This window comes from Diplotaxodon limnothrissa, linkage group LG12 (assembly GCF_057381915.1).
Source record: "Diplotaxodon limnothrissa isolate DT_005_m linkage group LG12, D_limnothrissa_male_GT1.1, whole genome shotgun sequence".
Lineage (NCBI taxonomy): Eukaryota > Metazoa > Chordata > Actinopteri > Cichliformes > Cichlidae > Diplotaxodon > Diplotaxodon limnothrissa.
The window spans coordinates 35,283,603-35,306,405 of NC_140607.1; the positions used below are offsets into that span (position 1 = coordinate 35,283,603).

The window sequence follows — 22,803 nt, forward strand, 5'->3', positions numbered from 1 at the left end:
CATTTGTCGAGCTTGGCAGGAGGAATGTGAGTTTAACGGTGATGAAAAGACTCATTATGATCTGTGAAGAAACCCTTAAAGGGAGTGTGTACTCTGGATTTTTGGCTGCTGTTGTTAATTTGTCAGTGGGATATCCCATCAGCTCACTAAAGGCTCATCAGGGCTTCCACATGTAGCTTTGTTTTTGCCAAAGTGCTGCAGTTTAAAGAAGTGTGGTTTACATTTTTCCCAGGCTACTTGAATTTTATTCAACTATTTCCATTTTCTGCTACTTTATTATACTCCACTTGTGTCTGCATGTTTTATGATCATTCCACTATTTAAAGAGTAGCCTAACACGGGCTAAAAAAGGACTGTTTTGCTAGCCTCTCTGCTTAAAGAGGACCTTTAGGGGGCTAAATAATGAGATCAGGATATATTCATGTAACAACTCTGAATCAAAATCTCAGACTAAATAGTGAAGTCTGAGATATATATCTCTATCTATCTATCTATCTATCTATCTATCTATCTATATCTATCTATATCTATATCACTTCCCCAAAAAAGTAATCCCGTTACTTTACTGATTACTTATTTTCTAAAGTAATTAATTACTTAGTTTTTAAAAACACGATTTACAACCTGAATAGGTCATAAAGCAATAGATCTTTCAGCCCAATTCTGCATAATCCATCATACAAAATGTAATCAAATAGAAAAGTCTCTTATTAAAACTTGTTTTATTAGTTTTAATCTTTTAACTTTATGCATTAAGCAAAAATTTAATTATATGCAACATTCACTGACTGGAAGACATTTAAACCTATTTTCTGCACATTCCAGCACATAAAATAAAATAGTTTTTGTGTTTACACTCAGTCTTTCAATTAGATGCAAGTAAAATACAGCAGAAAATAAATAAAATCAAAGACTAGCGCTCCTGTTGTTCTATTTTCACCTGTAAAGCAGGACTGCGGTAGGCGGAGGTTTGCCCTGGTGCAGGTGTGCCGCGGTCAGTTGAAGAATCCGCGAGTTTCTCTGTGAATTTCCCATTACGTGGTAGCGCACTTGGTGCTTGCTTGGAAGTTTAGGGGTTTTTTTTCACTGTAAAAAGAAGTTTTCTTCCCACGCACAACGGACGCTAATGTCACTTTTTATGGAATCAAACTCAAAGTAAGGTCAGTACTTCATTTGAAAATGCCGTTTTTGTGTCGCAGTGTGGACAACGAAAATGGAGGCGAAAACGATGACGTATTTTAGTCATGTGTTGCAGTCATGTGACCAATTAAACGAAGATTATGGAGGGCATTATGCAGCAGTTGTTTTGTTTGCTCTCAATGTTGACAGCCCCATTAAAGATTAAAGTCAGTCTGTACATGCTCCAGATAGCTTTTCTTCAAATTCTTTAATTCTAACTCACTTTTGCAACTTTTGTATTACTCGCTGCAACAACTCCACCTCATTGTTAGTCCATTTAAAAAACTCGGTGCTTTTACTCGACATTTTGCCGTGACGTTTCAAAGAGCCAGAAATTAAATTAACGACAGACAGAAATGAGGCAGGTCGAATTGTCTTACGTTTCACACATGCGCAATACAGGAAGGCAGCATTTTCAGTGTGGATGAAAACGATTGAAAACTGATATCTTCAACGTCATGCTGCTCTGTTGCATGTTAATTGCCCCTTGGGGATAAATAAAGTCTTTCTGATTCTGTCCTGTAAATACTTTCTGTCAGTGATTCCTGAAATACTGTTTACATGTGTTAAAATCACAGTGATGAGATGAGAGAGAATATTTGTGCAGGGGTTTGGAAGTTGTTGGCCTTCTGTGAGGTTGGAGAGTTGTTTCAACGATTACCTAATGTGTGACAAAGGAACTCACTGTGATGCTAATGATAGTCTGCGCTCTTACCGGTTTGTAAAAGTTGGTCTTGGCCTTAAAATTACTGCAGCAGTTTATCAGAGATGTGCAGAGCACAGATGGGGAGTTTAGAAACTACAGGTGATTCATAGTGGGCAACTTTAGTAAGCAGGCAGAGCTTTGATATTTTCCGCTATGACTGTGAATTTATTTGGAACTTGTAGATGGTGAGGATTACCAGCAGCTATGAGCACAGCGCCAGAGCTTCGTGGTTCTGTCCTACAGCAGCGTTTCACTGAAATTATTAATCACTTGAAATGTTTAGAACAAAGCGCCGCATATTTCTGGCAGAAATAAACACACATACATATTGCTGTGCAATCGGAGTGCAAGTGTGTATGAACCCTGTAAATCAGGGGTAGGCAACTCCAGGCCTCGAGTGCCGGTGTCCTGCAGCTTTTGGATCTCACCCTGGGTCAACACACCTGAATCAAATGATTAGTTCATTACCAGGCCTCTGGAGAACTTTAAGACATGTTGAAGAGGTCATTTAGCAATTTGAATCAGCTGTGTTGGATCAAGGACACATCTAAAACCTGCAGGACATCGGCACTCGAGGCCTGGAGTTGCCTACCCCTGCTGTAAATGAATGAATGCTCCTCCACACTGCTCCTCCTGGTGGATCCTTGTGTGTAACCCAACCGGACTCTACCTTGTGTAATTTTGTCTTGGATTGGGGTGCACAGTAGAGAGACCAGTCGGATACAGGCGTTCAATTTGTGGCTTGGATGGCACCGTTTATTTAGATGCTGGGGCATAAACCATAAACCAGCTCTGCTGCTGGCCCTTGCAAAGCAATCAAAGAAAACATTGAGCCAAGATGGCGCTCGTGCAAACAAGAAACTTGAACTACGGTGTCCTGTAGAGGACAAATGGTCAAAATTGCGCAAATCTACAGTGTCTATGCAGCTCAACAGCGGCACCCTATGATGTGTTCAACTCACTACCTTACAGATGAATCGTCCACGTGACAGGCGGAGGATATCATTATGGCCGTTGGTCAGGATTCCACTGTGCATCACATTCTCACAGGAACGTGCACATATCAATCTGAAAACTTACAAAATGTATAAATGTTGTTTTATCTGTTAAATCAAAGTAACGTCACCGACCCGGCGTCTCCTTTAGGCTGTAAGCTTCAATGTTTAAATGGCACCAGTTTAAAGCTTCAGAGCTCTAATGTGAAGCCATCACCTTAGAGATGAACATCAGCACCACCATCAGCGCACTCAGTGATAAAATAATTAACTTGAATTAGGTTTATTTTACTACTCCCTGTGCACTCCAGCATTCATCGCGTGTCCTTTTTCCAGCAGTGTTGCCTTTTGCTGTTATATTTTTTTATGTTCTTTATAGATTTTTGATCACCATTTTCTCATGATCCGATTGTGTCACTGATTAGAGTAGGTGGCACTCGGAGGGATCATTTTCTGTGGAACGAATTGAATGAAACCCCCCTTTTAGACCGGTCAGATGCTGCAAACGCCACTTTTTGATGGTCTCTTCTATTGTTAAGCCGCTGCTAGTCACTTCCTGTGTGGATGCCCCCAAAGCATCACATCCTTCATCTATCAGTAATAAAAACAAGCTTGAAAAATGTTGCATCCATTTACAGTGCAATCTTTTAGTATGACCCTTCTCCCTGCAGCTTGAACCAGTGACTGAAGCCTAATATCCCTCAGAAAGCACTTAAACTAACTCAGTTAACAGAATGAAATGGGTGGGTTACATCAGGAAGGACAGCTGACATTAGAGTCTGTGACAAATCAAATATGAGAATTTATTCGCTGTGGCAACTCCTTCGTAAATACAGGAGAAGCCAAGAGTGTCTTTGTTAATGTACAGTTTGTTCAATGCATACAGAACCAAAGACACTAAGTGTGTTGTCAAAAAAAATGACAGCACATGTATCTGCTTCAATGTGACGTTTCACATTGCGTTTGTATTTTCCTCAATTCCGTGTTTTTGCTAAAAAAATCCACCATGAGCTCATAAATTCTACGAACTCGGGCTTACATAACAAGCAGATAAGATGAAGAATGCACTGCCATCTAACCACGTCCAAGAAATAACTGTTTGTTCCTGGGAAGCCAGTAATATTAGCGTGATAAGAAGCAGGCGTGTGACTGGAGAGCTGACAGGGAAAAGTGAAGGAGAAACACTTTGTCTCTCTCTTTAAAGCTGCCACCACGAGCACTCGAGGAGAAATGCTTTGATGTAGTTAACAAAGTCAATACACAGTGCAAATCAAAGAACACGCAGATGTTTGGCATATTTGTATGACACACAAACATTAAATGTCTCTACGTTCAACTCTTTAGTTTTCCTAAAATGGTTTGTTTAAATTGTTAACACGCCTCATTTAAAAAGAAGAGCCAGAACCATCTGCTGCTCGCGGAAAGACTGAATGTAAAAAAAAAAAAAAGCTACAGAGAGGGAGAAACTGCTTTAAAATATCACTTTGTTTTATTCATTTGATCTTCGCTTCTTCGTCTTTAGTTTGGTATTTTGTTATGACACGATCCAGCATATTTAGCACATACTCAAAGCTTGTTAAATAAATCCATATTTAAATCATATAATTAAACCAACAGACGTGCTTCAAACTTACGCAAAGAATTCCTAAAACTACTCTCTGGAGTTCTGGTTTCATGGGGCAGAGATAGCTGCACATGAATGAACACGTTTACATTTTTGTAGCCCAAAAATGTAAACGCGTTTGTCACATTTTTGACTGTAGGGACGTGGACACGTGTTGTAGTTCAACTTTAGTATGAGACACTTTATGGCATCCACCATTTTTGTTCCATCAAGCGAGCAGTAGCAGACTCCTTCAACCACCACGATGTGATGCAAACACTTGTTTGCCTTTTCTGTCTAGAAGAAGCTGTGCGTAGTTATTTTATTATGAGCTGATTCTTTGAAGCATCCTTTTGTTTTGCAGGGATGGAGCAGCTCCCCCTGATTAGCCCTGAGTGAGTTAATTTGGTGCAAAACACGAGAGAGAGTTACCCAACATGCATGCTGGCCTTTCAGTTGCTGACCTCTTTTCGGCTAGCATCTACTCGAATGTGATGTCAGCAGACTGCATGCCACTGATTAGCCTGGGAGTGACGTCCATGGATGAGTCATGAGACCGACTCCTTCACAAGAATCAACTCTGCAAAATTTTGACACTCAGCAGTGAGCGAAATAGTTACACGCAATCACATTTTACCCAAAGTCTGACAAAAGTCGCAGACTGGGCAGCAAATACATGATCTACACGACTTAGCAACCCGAAACCACATTGGGGCGATAATGGAAAACAACAGATACTGAGTCAAGTCGATGCTAGCGGAAAAGAGGTACATTCAATAGTGCAACGTATCACTGTTCTGGCCAATGAAAGTGTGAGTTGCGTGCAAGTGCAAGCAACAGAATCCTGACTGCAGTTCCCTCCGCAGCCCTGACTTCCATTAAAAACAATGATTTTTCTGAGATTATGCAGAGCTCCTTTAAGTAAACCGAGTAGTTCAGTCACATTTCTTTTTGCACTTAGAAATGCAAACACAATGCTCCATTTTATGGAAGTGCTAGTCATCTTACTTGAATGAAAAAGTCAGGTTAAAAGTGTGCTTGACCAGTGAGAACAAAGACAGCCCATGTAAGCGAGAGAGCTGAAGAATGACAGGAAGTATGGATAATAAAGCTGGAGGGAAACTGGGGAATTTCAGCTTTCTGTGTGAGACGTTGGCCTCATGGTGTTGCAGACTTCAGACCGCACTCTTTTAAAAAAGTCAAGTCTGTAAATATTTAATCTGGACAAGGAAATTTAAAGTCCTGCAATCTGAAATAAAGTGATCTTGTTTGTTTAGATCTACGCACAAATCATTTTTCTTCTTTCCTACAACTTACAAACAACAATTAGCTGAGCCTCTCTGCATTAGTTACTTCTACAGAAATCTATGCTTACTTCTTATTTTGAAGTGTCTAACCCTTATTTTGAAGTTTAAGAGTCTGGACACTAATAAAACTTAAGTGAGGATTAGAAAACTGACCTCACCTTCGCTGCTCAGGAGAAAAACTGCAAGCACATACATAAACTTGTTTCCCCACACACCTTTTTCTCTCGTCTTCTGTGGCAGGCAATAATAGAATTCATTAACAGCAGCATGATGTAATCTGTCTGTGTGTGTGTCTGTGTATGTGTGTGAGACCCAGATAACAAGAGTAAACACTGCTGATTATCAAGACCAGACAACACTGTGCTGTAATAATAATAATAATAATAATAATAATAAAACTAATTTAATGAAGGTCCTGAACATCCATAAATCAAATTAAGATCCGTGTAAACAGGCGTCCCACTTCATATTGGACTACGCAGCATTTTTACACCACATTTTAATCTCCTGGTTTAATTTTGTCTCGTTTCCAAAACACACGAGTCTCCCAAGAAACGTGCGGCCATCCTATGATCCTAAAAACTGATGCCACCCTATAAATGGAATAAACTGAATTTAACAGCCGCTGAAAAGAAACAGTAACAAGGGGACGTCATAAGTTAGCTGCTTATCATTATTGTATTTGGGAAAATTATAGTAAAATAAAATGCGGGGAGGTTGTTCTGCATATGATCGTACCCAACCTCTGATCTGCATCGTTTCTGTCAGTTTATTATTACCTCTTAACATTAATACTCACACAGATATACTCTTGGCCTCAGACTTGCTGGGAACTGATCGATATGATTTTCTGCCTTTTACCCTTTTTATCTTTCACTTTGCTTTAGTTGAATATTTACTGGTTCACAGACAAACTGTGGGAACTTTCCACAGATACAGATCCACTGCACAGTCACCCAATGTGTGTGTGTGTGTGTGTGTGTGTGTGTGTGTGTGTGTGTGTGTGTGTGTGTGTGTGTGTGTGTGTGTGTATATATATATATATATATATATATATATATATATATAAAAACACCCAGCACGCCCCTGCGGGCGGTTTATCCTTCAAGCTCGGGTCCTCTACCAGAGGCCTGGGAGCTTGAGGGTCCTGCGCAGTATCTTAGCTGTTCCCAGGACTGCGCTCTTCTGGACAGAGATCTCCGATGTTATTCCCGGGATCTGCTGGAGCCACTCGCCTAGCTTGGGAGTCACCGCACCTAGTGCTCCGATTACCACGGGGACCACCGTTACCTTCACCCTCCACATCCTCTCCAGCTCTTCTCTGAGCCCTTGGTATTTCTCCAGCTTCTCGTGTTCCTTCTTCCTTTTTTTTTATATATATATATATATATATATATATATATATATATATATATTTATTTTTTGCACATGGCGAGGAGCGTGTCAGGCTACATTTCACTGTGTGTTATACTTGTATAACTATGCATGTGACAAATAAAGAACCTTGAACCTTGAAGATAGTGTAAAAGATGCACGTACCCACCACGAGAAAAGCCAGAGATGGATCCGAGCTGTCAATCGCAGCTTCTAGCCACTGACCATCCTCTTTTCTGAAACTCAGAATAACCAAACTTTACAAAATGAACTCTTTTATTCAATCCGATGTGAAATAAGTGACTGAGCACGTAAACTCAGGAAAGTGTCTGCAGAGGTCAACTCTGAGGGACGTTTTCCCACAAACCTCTATAGGACTGGAAGCCTGCAGGGGATCAGTGAGCTTCCTGCTTAAGTGACAGACTTTGGGGCGGAGAGTCGCTTTACCCTGAAAAACTGTATTTGGCTGGTGTACTAAACTTGATCTCAACTCATTTCTGCCTTTCAGAACTGTTTACACAGCTGTAGTCTTTATGTCTGTGGTTTGTTCCTGTCTGTTTATACATACATCTGTCTGTGGTAACAGATATACAGTATGTAGCTGTATATAAGAGACTAATTAAAGTTGATGTAGCACAGCACTGGGCCACCTCCTCGTACTAGAACATCTTCAGTCCCTATTTATGAGGCACTGTCACCATAGAAAGGAGCTTATAAAAATGTATATTTAGCCGTTTCTTCTCTTTCTTGATGTTTTAAGTTGAGTAGTCACAGTGGATGTCAAATAGCATTTTTGGTTGAAATGCCCATTCCAGCAATCCACTTCCATAATTTCTAAACTGTGCATTGCTCTGTTGTGACTCTTCACGCCAAGAGGACGAACGGACCCAAACCAAGCCGGCAGAAAAGCAAATTCCCTCCCTGCAGGGGTCGGATGTTTAGGTTTTCCTTGAATTTGAACGTGTGTGACAGCAGTCAGGTGAGTCCTCGTGACTCCAGGCTCTTTTCCTCGGTTCTAAGAATAACCACCAGCATGAACGGGCTGTTTTCACTGTGATTGTAGATAGGCCCAGCAACTTCTTATCGCTTTGGTTCCCACACATGCTCAGCTTCAGCACACACACATTCAAACACTGCAGCCACTTTCAAGACCACACTGCAAAAAGCAGCTCTTGTTTGTGTTTTTGACATACTTCTATCATGGGTACTTCTAATGATGATTTCCAGCCACAACTTCAGTTGACTCTACTACATTAGATTCACAGCAAATTCATCCGTATGTTACACTGGACCTTTCTGCAAAAGCTCAGCATGTATGCTAAATTACTCATTTTTTACTCCATTCTCCTCTCTTTAACTCCACGCTCTTCTGATTGGCCACCCCTCACAAAAAAATGACCTCTGTGTTCACAGCTATACCTGTGCCTGAGATGACCTCAACAGTGATATCTGCTCTGCTTGTTTGCTGTTAGATGCACATTTTTAATTTACAAAATTGTTTATTTATTTTGAGACATATTTAGTTAATTATTTGTGAGGACAATTTTTCATTTTCATTCATTGCCTTCTGTTATGGTTGTCATAAATGTCCCCACAATTGGACAGATTCTGACTCTACCCTGTTGGACTGCAGCAGGTAGTCCTCCTCCTGCTCTGGAGAGCCCAGGCGACCTCTGAGAAGATCATGCTAACCAGAACATGAACTCAGAGGTTGCAGAACATTTTGCAAAATACTATAACAATGTTTTTATTATCAAAACAAAATAAGGTAAATACTTTTCTCATGGAAGTTTTCAGCATCCTTCTATTCATCCATCGATTCCCTACCGCTTTTAATGTCTTTTTGTCATTTTTAATGGGCGCCAAGAAAGGAGTCAATGCTGCAAATTTTTAATCAACCAATCATCGTGCAAAAAAAACTAACTGCATTGTCACAACAAATATGTGAGGTTCTTTGTGTAGGTACAGGTGTAGAGAAAAATTTTAGCTGTTTAAGTCAATTCATTCCTATTCAATCAAAGCTTTCCAGTGAACACACCCCGGCTTAACTGTAGCCAGCGTGTGGAATTAATAGAAAGTGGAATGGCATCCCTAGTTCAGCTCTGTTCCTAGTATGTGATCAGCTCTTTAAGAGCAGTCAGATGCTAATAAAACCCTGCAGTTCATCTGTACACATTTAACCCAGGACAAGGGGAAACTCCTGAAGTCATGGCAACCATGCATTGTCATTTGCATTGCCACAATTCTTGTATCATGACCATATTTTAAAATTAAATGAATTTAATATACAGGCAAAGTTATAAAATTTTGTCACAGTCCAAACATCCACAGCCCAGACTGTAAAACGCTACAATTAGACCTTCATTATGGTGCCAGTTCTAAAAAGAGTGTGGGTGGAAGAGACCCAGGATGGACGTTTCCAAACTAAATACATAAAAAAGTGTATGCACGTCTAACCTTAAAACTCCCTCCCTCACCTCTCCTTCTGCTCCCAGTCCTGGTCCAAATTTGGCAATGCTGGTCTCTGCGAAAAGGCATTTCCTCCTGGGGATCGTGGCTCTGTGTAACTCTTGACTGCCGTTTGAGTCTGACAACATCACGGTTTTCCCACACGAAAAGAAAAACAAGCCCTGACATAACATGTTTTTGAATTAAGGGATCAAAGCTGTGAGAGCAGAGGCTTCGTGGGAGCCAAGCATGCCACCCAAAAATACTCTATGTGAGAAGGGGGGGGCTAACCACCGTTAGGTTTTAGGAGGGCATTCAGAAATACGGTCACATACTCAGAAATAAGTGATGCAAATGAAGTGACGCACCTATCGTGCCTGCGGCGGCAGAGTTATCTGAAGCTGCGTCACTCGGTCGGGTTTAGGATCAGCATGTGCCCAAAAAATGAGGCTCCCCAACTACATGAATATACTGAATGACCAGGGGGGTTTTTCTATCAGTGGATTTATTTCTTCCCTGATGCTGCATTGATGCAGGATTCATCAGGCTCAGACTGTGAAAGAGTGACTGAAAGAGCATGAGAGATCTTTTTAGACATGGATTCATCCCCACAGAGAATCTTTGAGAGCTGCTCAAGAAGACTTTATGCACTGGGCTGAATCTCCAGTGCAATAAGTAGTAAACACAAAGACCACAACTCGGCACTTTGATGGAAGCTTTTGGAAATTGCTGCAAAATGTAGAAAAGTCGTGGAGCAACACTGTTTAAGCAACTCTGAGTTTAAGCATGAAATCGAGTGCGAAGAACTCCCACGGTTCAGCTGGATGGGATAACAAAATACATCTGTCTACAAAAGCAATGTTACAAATGCAGTGGTGAAAACTTCTTTACGGCAATACTTGATGATTAAGATGAGATGATGAGCAAATATTTACACCGTATTTGGCAAATTCTTTTGTTACATCAGTTGAAATGATGATGAATCGATAATTAAAAAAAAAAAAAAAAACTTCTTTCAGCTTCAAATATGAATAATTTTACCTGGCAGATGTATTGTACTATAGAGGGTGAGAGCATGTGGTATGAACGTTTTCCTGTATCAGTGGAGCTGAAGGAGACTGTTGGAGAAGCTGCTCCGCTGCCTGTTCAGTAAGTGGTGCAGAGGGTGTGCAGGGTTATTCATGATGCATCTACAGCTACAGAGCCAACGATCATTTTGTTGCTTACACTAATGGATCTCAGCTTCCTTAAGATTTAAAGGCGGCTAACCCTTTTTTTCTATATACCTCTGCAATCCTCCTCCTGCCCATCACTAATACATCCAACCATGGTAGAATCGTCAGAGTATTTCTGCAGCGGCATGAACGGAAGCTGTGCTGAGAGTCTGGGGCATACAGGATGAGCAGGAAGATGGAAAGAGAGCAGATGTGAAATAAAGATATAGCCAATGCAAAAGAGCCTTAAACTTGCATCCTTTCTCATGGTCTGCAGGGCGTAACTCCTCTGCAGAAAGAAGTCAGACTGTGTAGTTTATGGTATACAACCCTACTTCTCACTTGATTTCTGATCTTGGCAAACACTTTCCTGATGGGGCTACGGGTTCATTCACTGGTTTAACACCTTCTTTAAAACAACAGTGTTCGTTTTGTTAATCATGGTCCCGTTAAGACTAAAGGAGATGATAAACGGAGGCATGATTTAAGGTGTGGCTACAATGTAACTGAAAAATCGTGACTATAGTCCTGTTTAGGTATCCTCATTTTCTCAATTGGCTCCACCACCAAAACAGGGAGACTGTTTTGATATGATTCAGTCCTTTTCTGGTCAATTTTAATGCTTCTTAATCCATTTACATAATCACAGAATGTTCTCTGCGCTTTGTTTTTATCATCATAAACCAACTTCTGTACTAAAACGTCCATGTATTTGTGCTGAAGTAAACAGATCACACAAATCAAAGAAACGTCACTTAAACAATCCCACATTGTATAAGATGTTGACAGTACTCTCCCCCTATCAATATCTTTTTTGTGAGCCTAATCAATCGCAAACACAAACAGTCCCTTCATGTGAGCGCAGTCAGCCGATTAGCTTGGCACAGAAGAACAACAGTGACATGAGCCAAATAAAGCATGACTCTCCTCTGAGAAACAAACTGTAGACGGAGTCGGAGAAAGCTCAGCATGTGGGGGAATTACATTCATCATATCTGGGTTGACTCAGTAACCAAATTGTCCAGTCACACAGTAAGAAATCACTGATTATGTTTGTCCTTTAGAAATTTTTTTTTTTTTTTTTTTTTTTTTTTTTTTTTTTTTACATGCTTTGTTTTATAGTTGAGGGGAAAAGCTTAAACAAGCAGAGGATGCAGCTTTTTTTTTAGTTTAAATGTTTAAAATATCAAAAGGCAAAAAAAAGATTGAATTTTCAAATAAATCTTATATTTACAGTACCTCTGTGGCCTGTGTCTAATTGATACCATTTCTTTGTCTATAATGAAGAAAAACTAAACAGTAACTATTGAAATATCACGACTATGAGTGAAGTACACGTGCTGGGGGCGTGTTCATGGTCACACTGAGCAGGTGTGCATGCAGGAATCTAATCCAGCGAAAAATCACCACTGATCCATCCCAAATAACTACTGAGCAGACTCCGACTCCAAAAATGCAACGTGGCAGTTTCCATAAGCTTCATTTTTGTACAGTGGGAGGAACTGGAGCGAAGTCATCCATCTTTTTCTTTAAAACAATCACAGCCGCTGACACAGAAGAATTGCATGCTAAACAGTAAACTACTGTCTTAAGTGGATAAGGTCAGCTAGGGCCCCAGTCACATAGGCCTAGAGACTGGTCAGCTACGCCCTGGCAACCTGCAGTTGCTAGGGAAAAATGTGTATTCCCTGACTGTTTGCGAGTGGAGGTTACTGGATGTCGTTAGGTGAAATTTGTTGCAATTAGCATGGTAAACTGCACCAGCGTCTGACTCACTGAGGTCTCACTCCTCCATCCTCCTGTGGATGGAAAGGGGCTTAAATTACTTTATAACCTTAGCTAATAAAGTAACCATTATCAAATTTGCATAACACAGCAAATGGACTGGTTCTTATATAGCACTTTTCTAAGAGCTATATAAGAACGAGTGCTGAAAGCACTTTGCTCTAAGACTGCAGGCTTACTTGCTTCCAGGTCCCTCTACTGTGGAATCAGCACCCATTTTGGATTCGGGAGAGAGTCACACTCTCTACTTTTAAGATTAGAATTAAAACTTTTCATTTTGATAAAACATATAGTTAGGGCTGAATCAGGTGGCCCCTTAATGCTCACTTGGTTATGCCGCAATACGTCTAGGCTGCTGAGTGTTTCTGTTTCACTCACTCATTAGTTATTATTAATTTCTGATACTCTTCCACAGCATGTCTTTGTCCTGTTTTCCTTCCTAACCAGTCGCAGCAGATGGCCCCGCCCCTCCCTGAGTCTGGTTCTGCTGGAGATTTCTTCCTGTTAAAAGGGAGTTTTTCCTTCCCACTGTCATCAAAGCGCTTGCTCATAGGGGGTCATATGATTGTTGGGGTTTTCTCTGTTTACTTTGTATTGCTGTAGAGTCTTCACTTTATATTATAAAGACCCTTGAGGCGACTGTTGTTATGATTTGGTGCTATATAAATAAAATAGAACTGAATTGAACTGAAATGAAATGAAAGTGATAGCTGGCTGACTACGAGTAGCTTTCTGCTTTACTAACATTATCACTCTATGATACTAAATTATTAATTTTAGCAAGAAAAAAAAAAGATGTATACCAAACATAGCATATATGTATGCAGCTTGCATGCTCCCCCGCAGTCCAAAAGTCTGCTTTTTATGAGCCTCTCCGTGTTAGTCGTGTGATGGACTGCTCCCTGCACCTCACTCCGGGAGCTGGGAGAGATTCCAGCCAGAAGCAGTTAAGAAAACTAATGATTAGATGGTCTGAGATTCCAAAGTTATCAGTTTGGGAGACAAGTATTAAGTGTGTGTCACATTCAGTTAAGTTGGCAGAGCACAAGCACCAGAGATTATTTCTTTTTAAACAGACAAGAGCTACAACTTTTAATGTAAAGCAAATATTATTCTCAAAACAGGTTAATAAGTGCAGTTTTTCCACATTTTCCACATTTCTTCAGTCTGTTGTTTATATGAACAGTGCAAGTTCAAGTGTCTCTTAAAAAAAAAAAAAAAAGGTCCAAATACTCCACATGTAGAATAAAAAGTAAACTAAAAATTTGCTTATGTATTATTTCTTTATATAATGGTAGTGCAATTTATTTCTAAAAAAGTAAATTACTGGTCATTTCTGTGCAGTTTTCAAACTTTGCAAAGTCATCCGGTGAGAAGATAGATGGCTCGCTGTGCAACGTTTGAATTTCTTACTCTTTATACCAAATCTGTTGTAAAACCATAAAATTGCAGCATATTGCATCCAGTAAAGGCTTTCCTACTGCACTAGTAGTGCAGTTCAAAGAATGTCATAATATGCAGTGCATATACTATATATAGACAGATAGAATCATTTGTGCTGAAGATACAGTCTAGTGGACTTTTGGATGGTGGCAGGAAGTTCAACCCGAAAATGAAAACCTTGAATAAACTGGTTGCACTCCAGTTGCACTCCAATGCTTCGTTCACAGTTGTTAAGGAACTAATAACTAACCTCAGCTAGCTTAGATTTTTCCAACATTACTACAATATGGAGCATTTAAAGGATTTTGCATATCGAATCAATCCCAAACCACATAAACAGAAAATCTCTTTTTAATAATCAGACAATTACACCTCTATTTACAATAATGTTCAGCAGGTTTTCAAAGTTCGGGTCACAAGCTGAGAAGCAAACAGTTCAACCAGAGTAACAACATTAAAAGTCCTTCATTCAGATTTTTTTCTGCTACCACTAGTGATTTGTTGTTCGAGGGGAAGCTGGAAGTTGCATCACACCCACTCCCACAGATGAGCAGCACTGCGAGGCTTTCAAGGAAAATATCAGGACTTCAAAAGATCTGCATGTTATTAACATATCTGTTTTTTGCACATGGAACTCGTCAACGTAATCATACGACTTCTAATGACAAAAATGTCACTTTTGGCAGATGAATGTGATCTTTTCCTGACAGCAGGAAAAGGAGAAGGTCATTCCTGTTTCCTGAACTCGTTGCCATCATCAAAAAACAGAGTGAGCCATCTGTGTTATGCAACAGTATTTAGAAGACAAGAAGCACAGTCAGTAAATTTCTCTCAGTAGCATCATGAGACAGACGCACTGATCCAGACTGAACCAGAATCATGCAGGTAAAGTCTGACGATGAAGCATCCTTTGCAATAAATAAACCGGAGCGTCCGACATGTCAACATTTTACATTTCAAAGCAGATTCTGTAGACAGAACGCCACGAAATAGCACGACACAGAAAAATGTGCTAAAAATCTAAACAGAACATTTCAGGGAAGTCTCCAGAAAGTCCTGCAGCTGAACCCTGAACCCTGACATCAGTCTGACCTCTGGCGCCTCAGCCCCCGTGGTGAAAAGGCATGTTTGTGTTTCTATTGGGAAAACTAAACACTGGTTAAAGTCACAATGAAATAAAAAGAGTAGTAATGATAATGATTTTAACAGTGTCACGTTTCTCTCGTTGAAACATTTTATAGTTCTCATTTATTTCCATGCACACTGTGAGAACATAATTAACAGTAAAACGACCAAATGGACATAAAAATATTTAAGACATCAAAGACAATAAAACCGCATGTATACTCAGAGTATATGTGAACTAAAGTATTATTAAGAGCATGTTTCTTCAGAAAAATGTTATTTGTCAATTACACACAGCACATTTACTCAAAAACAGCAGGCAAGCTGAAGTTTAGACTATAAATATACGATGGATACAACCATAGGGACTCAGTTTTTTTGGGTCTGCATGTTAAGACTAACTCTTGAGCCTGGAGTGATTCTATTTGGGAGTCGGGGTAGAGCGGTAAACACAGACACCTGCTAATTAGTGTTAATTAACAGACAAATAAAATGCTAGAATCTCACCACAACTGAAGCACAAACTTCTTGGACAGTCTGCAAACTATATCATTTGTCAGATTATTCCATTACAAACATTCTTAAAGGCACCAACTCTGCATACACAGCTTAGGGTGAGTTCAATGAATCAAGCAGCTGTACAAATTAACGTTACAGGAGCTAATTCTAATCAGAATTTGTAAGATCATAAAGTTATTAAAGTTTGCAAATTGATTCTGAAATTGAGGCGCTGCAGTATTGTCTTACTGGCAGTTCTGGGTTCAAATTTCCTGGTCAGCTAGAGGCCTACCTGTGTAGTCTGCATGCTCCCTCACAGTCCAAAGGTGGGCTTTATGTGTTAACTAGTGATTTTAAACTTGCCACAGACATGCCTCTCTGTGTTAGACTGCTCCCTGCACCTCACTCTATGGAGGCTGAGAAGCACTTAAGAAAACTGATCACCAAGTAATTGCATGCATATGCAGCAACTGTATTATTACTGGGAGGTGGCTGAGGTTTTTAACAGACAAGAGATACAACCTATAAAGCTACTGTCAAGCAAGTATCTTATTAGGCCTACTGTTATCTTTGATTACACATGACAACAGTCCTAAAGTTTAAAAAAAAAAAAAAAAAAAAAAAAAAAAAGAATCGAGACAAATGGCAAATGCAGTTACTTAAAACCACCTGTGACCAGTAAGTAATCACAGCAGGCTAAATAATCCAGTGCTTTATGTGAACATTGATAATCGTGACTCGGTGTGCTCTAACTATTAAGGTCTTTATCTTCGAGCTGAAAGTGAGAAATAAACTCCTTGCTCCCCTGTGCACAGAGGTGGAGAGCAGCTATGTAGCATCTCTGGATCAAGTGAAATTTCGTGCCCGGAGCCATGTTTAACAACCTTTTTTGCAACCATATTACAAAATTAGCAACTGGCAAACATTAGCATTAACAGCTTGGACCATTCCAGTATCTCAGACAGTTTTCCAATTCAGCATCATCATTTCTCCTTTACTTTAAGAACCGTCTCCAGCAGTGAAAGCTACTTTTACATTTTATTTTTTTGGTGCTATTTTGATTTCTTTTCTTTGCATGAGCACAGTTTCTATCTGACAGCTGTTGATGTTCGTGACAAGAATCTTTCAGAAGCTTTCAAATGCTTTAGCTTCTATTTGTGGTCCGATTCGCTCAAGAAAGGATCTTGTGGTACAAATTACATGAAACAAATGTGTCCAGGAAACCATTTTGCATTCTGTCGATGGTGTTATTCTCGTTACTGTTTCAAATTTACAATGAGCCATTACAGGAATGTGACTTCATGTTTTAGCTTTGTGGGGTTACTGCTCGAGTATAACTGCAAATATTTCAAAGTAAAAGGCTTGTTAAGAAATGGACAGACTTTTATTGTAACTATTTCAAATTAAAGTATCCCTAGGTGTTATATGTATGTTATGATTTATTCTCTATCATATTTAAGGTTTTGGTTCATATACTGTTGGTGGGGTGGATACTGGGTTTGACAACCATTCACATTTACACAAATGTGTGCATTATAAAAAGAGGAAAAGCTCAATATGATTTCACACTTCTGCCCAATAAGAGAGTTATTACTTCCTATTAGCTTAAGGCAACGTTGTATTTCAGTTGAAACAGTTGTTACCTGAAAACCATCACTTATGCTGGAGAAAAAGAGAAATAAAAGCTTGCCTTTCTTTGTGCTTGCTTTAAATAAAAGGCCTGTTTCGTTCGGCATCTGAGGTTATTAACAGCACCGGACACTATTCAAATAAACACAGTAAAAGCACTTGCTAATACAAACTGTGGCTAGCTTGTTTGAACACTCGTGTAGTTTCTCATTCACAAAGAATGCAGTACATGGCACACCCTCATTTTGGCTCATTTAAAGCTCTGTTTATTAATGTGAGCTCTTCTAAATGAGCCAATAAATTAATTAAAACAAAAAAAAAAAAAAACCACTACGAACTATAGCCAAGTACAGCCAGTGCAGTTTGGATTTTCATTCAGTTTTGCAAGCAATTTTCATGAAAACATACATTTCTTTTAAATGCATATGATAAAAAACTTGAAAAAGTTTGATTCTACCTTTGAGAACAAACCAGCTAAATCCCAGAAAGACAGTAAGTAAACATGTGTGGCTTCTGGTCTAATACTCTTATGCATGAAATACTTGTAATGTTTTTTTTGTTTGTTTTTTGCCATCTAGGGGTGGCATATGAAGCAAAATGACTTTACAACAACACTTCCACATTCAGCTGTTCTCCAAAGATCACCCACCCACTCACCTGCTCTGAAATGACTGACAAGTAAAGGAACAGGTTCCCAGAATTCTGTGCAAATGTTCATCAAGACCATCGATGAGTTTTTGTTTATTCTTTAAAAATTTTTGAAGACTGCAGTCACCTTCCACTTTGCATATCCATCCTACTTGTGCAAGTCACTGTGACACCCAACCCATCCTTCTACTTCTGTTGTTTAATGGTCACTGGCAAATAGCAAACACGTGGGAAAATGGGTAAATTACCGGCACCTTCCTATCATTATTAAACCTATCCCATTCCCTCTTCTTTGTCCAACTACAATAAAGTCAAATTGTCAAGATGCTTTCAGAAATTTCATTGTGACTTTAAAAACAAGTCCTGTGAGTTTTTTAACGCAGCATACAAAGAAATGCTTTGCCTTCTACTCAACACTAAATTATTTTTTATTTAAATGGCTCCAATCCGGAGGTGCAGCATGTCAGACCTCTGTGGCAAATAAATAATCTTAAAAAGCTTCTACTGATCCACAAGATCATCTGGTATCCCGCAGGTCTACAATAAATCAATAAAACCCCCGAAGTTAGCCATTGTTTAAATATTGATACTCTACGTGTATTTACATGAAACCAAAGAACAAAAAACAGAAAAAATAGAAACACACTCATTGGCTCTCAGAAACAGGCTTTGACCCCTGACACGGCGAGGTCGGGCTCGTAAAGCTGGGTGATATCCCTCTTGCTGGAAGAGGGCAGAAACACGAGAAATAAAGTTAGCTGAAACCAGATGTTAGGATCCTGACAGACAGCTGATTCATTATCGACACCGACTGCACTACAAGTCATGAGCTGATTACCTTACAATGTGCCTTTTGATTTAAAAGACCTGTGCTCTGTCAGCTGAGATCAAAGGCAGACAGCACAGAGGCTTACAAAAAGAACCGCTGATAAACCTGAGGATGAAACACAAGAATAAATCATATCATCTATTGTTTCTTTAACAAGGATTCTTGTCTGCTGGCAGAAAAACTTTCCAGGCCATGTTTAAAAAGTAATGCTAACTTTTTCATGTGAAATCCGATGCGTTTTCAGATTTTGAGCTTCTCACTAACACCCGAGAGAAAAATCCTCTTGATAAAACACACACAAGCTCCTAAATCTTCTTAATCTCTGGGAAATAAGTCCATCTGTTGTGCATTTTGAACCCACACACGAGCCGATGAAGTGACGATTTTAAGGTGAATGATTTTTCCTACACTCGTTGGCATCTGGAGTTCCCCAAAGGAAACAGATCAGAAGTCTGCTTCAAGTGTTTTAACATTTTTTGCAACACATACTTCCACCCTGAAAGAACCAAGACAAATTACACATTTACAGTCAGGCTTGAAAAGATTAATAAATTATTTTTTGCATCTCAGTGGATTGGGCAGCCCAGCTCACATGTGCTATACTTTTTTGCATTTGGGAGTCATTGTTTATCAAATCCTCTGAACTTTCTTCATCAGTATCAAACTTATTATCTCTGTGTCATCAGCCTGCAGCCATGAAAGAGCAGAATCACACAGAGAGAATTTGAGAAAGTCCCAGCAGGAATGACACAGCCTCCTTTTTCCACAAAAATCATCCTCTTAAAACGGCCAGAAAGCTTCTGCACAAGCGCCTCCCTGTGCTCACCGCAGGACCAAAAAGACCTGTGTCATGCTACACAGTAGAGAGCAAAGCACACACAGGGGGCCGATGCCTCCAAAGCGACCGGAGCGAATCCATCCTAGTCAAAGCTCATCAGAGCTCACACTTGGCATCGGGGATCTGGTCTCAGGCTGACGGGGGCTGGAGCCTTTTTGGCCTCCGTGCAGCCATGGCAGGAAGGAAACAGTGGGCTAAAGAGGCGGCCGAGACCTTTACGGAAGACGCTGTTGGAGAGGCTGTAGATGAGACAATTACAGAAGCTGTTGCTGATTGCCAGCCATGTTGTGAGGAAGGACGCCACCTCGTGGTGATATAGGCCGGCGCTCTCTAGGAGGAAGTAGAGGATGTACGGCATCCACAGCACATAGAAGACACTGGTGATGCGGAAGAGCACCATGGCATAGCGTTTGTCCGGGCAGCCTTCGCAACGCTCTCCCCGCTCACCTTTATCACCCTCGGTCTGCGGGCTGAAGCGGGCTTGGCGTTGGGAGATCTCCCTTGTATGCTGCCGGCAGATCCGGAATATACTCCCATAGGTGAAGCAGACAGTAAGTGCAGCTGGTGCGTAGAGCAGCGCCACAATGAAGGTGCTAAATGCCGGGTTGGTTTTCCAAGAGAGTGCGCACCACTTAAATATGTCCCCATGATAACCTGGTTTCCCCCAGCGGAAAAACGATGGCAGGAAAATCAAAGCAGAGTAAACCCAAATGAGCACAATGCACACCCTCAGGCGGCATGGGGTGACCAGCGTGGTGTACGACAGCGGTCGTGTGATGGCGATGTAGCGGTCCACGCTGATGCAAGCTAGCGAGGCCATGGAAACACTCTTCAGCACAGAAACCATGTAGCCGAATCCCTTGCAGGTGAGCTCCTCATTCAGGCCTCGAAGGTAGTGGAGGAGGGACATCGAGGGCACGAGGCAGCTGACGCCCACCAGCAGATCAGCGTACGCCATGGTTTGGATAAAGTGGCTGGTGGTGTGGTGGTGCAGCAGCGGGGCACAATGGAAGACAAAGATCACCACCAGGTTGCCAGCGATGATGAGCACAGTGAGGAAGAGGATGACAACCACCTCCAGCACGCAGGTATCCATGCTGTGGGAGTAACCCATGGAGCCCAGCAGGCAGAACGAGGGAGAGCCGCTTTGGTTCGCATCAGAGGAAGAGTTCATGTTTGGACTGGAGAAGAGGGAGGGAGGAGAAGGGGGCAGTTTCAGCTCAACGCAGCCATCATCCTGTCATCCAAGTCTCTTTATTTTTTTAACCCTGAAGTTGCAGCTCCAAAAACAAAGCATGCCCCTGTTCTTCTATATCAGCATCTTTTCTCCCTCAGCGGGCAGCGAGCCTGTCCTTAAAGTAGCAGTAATCCATCGGTGCATGCAAAACGCAGCCAGCCACTGCTGCTGCTGCTGGGGGTGAAATATGTGCATGTGTGCAACCTCGAGAGGCAGAAAAAAAATGTCCCAATGTAGGACAAGAGATGCCCGTCTAGTGGTGCAGTGCAACCCGTCCTCCCCCCCACACAGCTGTTTATCATACCCCCCTCCCTTGACTACAAATCCCGAGGTAAGCACTGTTCTCCAGCGGGCAGGAACCAAACAATTCAAACATTGAAAAAATAAATAAAAAGAGCCATCCACTGGCGCTCTTCAAATGCCGGCAAAAGGGTAAAAACAGGGAGAGGAAAACGATCCCAAAATTCCCAGCAGCTTCTGTGTGCCGGCACTGAATGCTTCCTCAGCAAAGAAAGTCAAGGCGGTCCAATCAAACGGCACATCTGAAGGTAGACGCCTCATCCACGGGTCATTAAAACACAGATTTTCATGAGCAGACAGTGTCCTGGAATCCTGGAGGCAGGCAGGGCAAACATCCAAAGGTGATGGATAATGTCACTGGGAGCTCTTCTTGTCAGGCTCAGTGGCGGCTGGTCGACTTCCAGTGTGTGTGTGAAGATGGAGAGATGTGTAGTCATGAGTGTGAGAGACAGAGAGAGATGAAGGAGGTAGACGGTGAACTGCTTCTCCTTTCTGCTGTAGTGGCGATACAGTGATGATGCAGCGCTGCCACTGCTGCTGCTTTCCTCTCCTCCCCCTTCACTCACTCGCTCTCTCTCTCTCGCTCTCACACACACACACACACACACACACACACACACACACACACACACACACTTTCCTTCCCTTTCCACTCATTTCACTCTCTCTCTCTCTCTCTCTCTCTCTCACACACACACACTTTCCTTCCCTTTCCACTCATTTCACTCTCTCTCTCTCTCTCTCTCTCACACACACACACTTTCCTTCCCTTTCCACTCATTTCACTCTCTCTCTCTCTCTCTCTCTCTCTCTCACACTTTCCTTCCCTTTCCACTCATTTCACTCTCTCTCTCTCTCACACACACACACACACTTCGCTTCCCCTCCTCCTCCTCTGTCCGTTTAAATTTTTTACTTCTTTCTGCCTCCCAGTGTCCCCACTCTTACTGTACCACAATTACAGAACTGAGAAGGAAAAGTTTTTAAATAAGCTTCAGAGCAATTGAAATTTATTATATATACACAAGAAAATATCTAAAATCCATAAGAAACTCACAAATGTTAAGCAGAAATCATGATTATGGCCTGGTGCAAATTACATCGGTGTGAGGATCATTTGTTTTGTAAGGCATCTATTGGATTTTGTTGATGCTTGAAATTAAGGTTGTGAGACTTTGATTGCATGGCTGCTTGATAGACTTCACATCCGCTAATGCGAGTCACCGAGGGAGATCTTTTAACAGTGTTTGTGGCAGACGTGTCATAAGAGAAAACACAGTAACGGGAAACGGACGATTAACTTCCAGAGGGTAGCGGGTTTGTTAAAAGCTTATTTTGCTCTTAATTTGAAGTTTTGAAATAAACTCCAAATTTAGAGAACAAAACCCATCATAAGATGCCTGCCAAGTGGTGACCTGCTTCAACTAAGAGTTTGGCTTGTAGTGTTGCTTCTTTTTAATTTTATTGAAGGAAGTAATAGGCACATATTTAGGCTTTCAGTAAAGACCACCCAAAGGTTTTTGCTTTATAAATAAAAAGCAGCTTAGCAGCAGGTGAAGCTGCCAACATTTAAAATAATAACTCCAGACACAACAACTGGGTAACATCCACCTTTGTTATGCAGTCCAAGTTTTTGCTACAGACA

The 22,803-nt window shown here is 41.0% G+C and overlaps 1 protein-coding gene across 1 annotated transcript; it reads right to left on the bottom strand.

Moving 5' to 3' along the window:
- Positions 1 to 19,724: 19,724 nt before the first annotated feature.
- On the bottom strand, positions 19,725 to 20,795 carry LOC146621780 (putative G protein-coupled receptor 21). The gene has a single exon (XM_085366881.1). It carries the CDS (start codon positions 20,793 to 20,795, stop codon positions 19,725 to 19,727), a length of 1,071 nt encoding a protein of 356 aa, XP_085223007.1.
- Between the last annotated feature and the right edge of the window lie 2,008 nt (positions 20,796 to 22,803).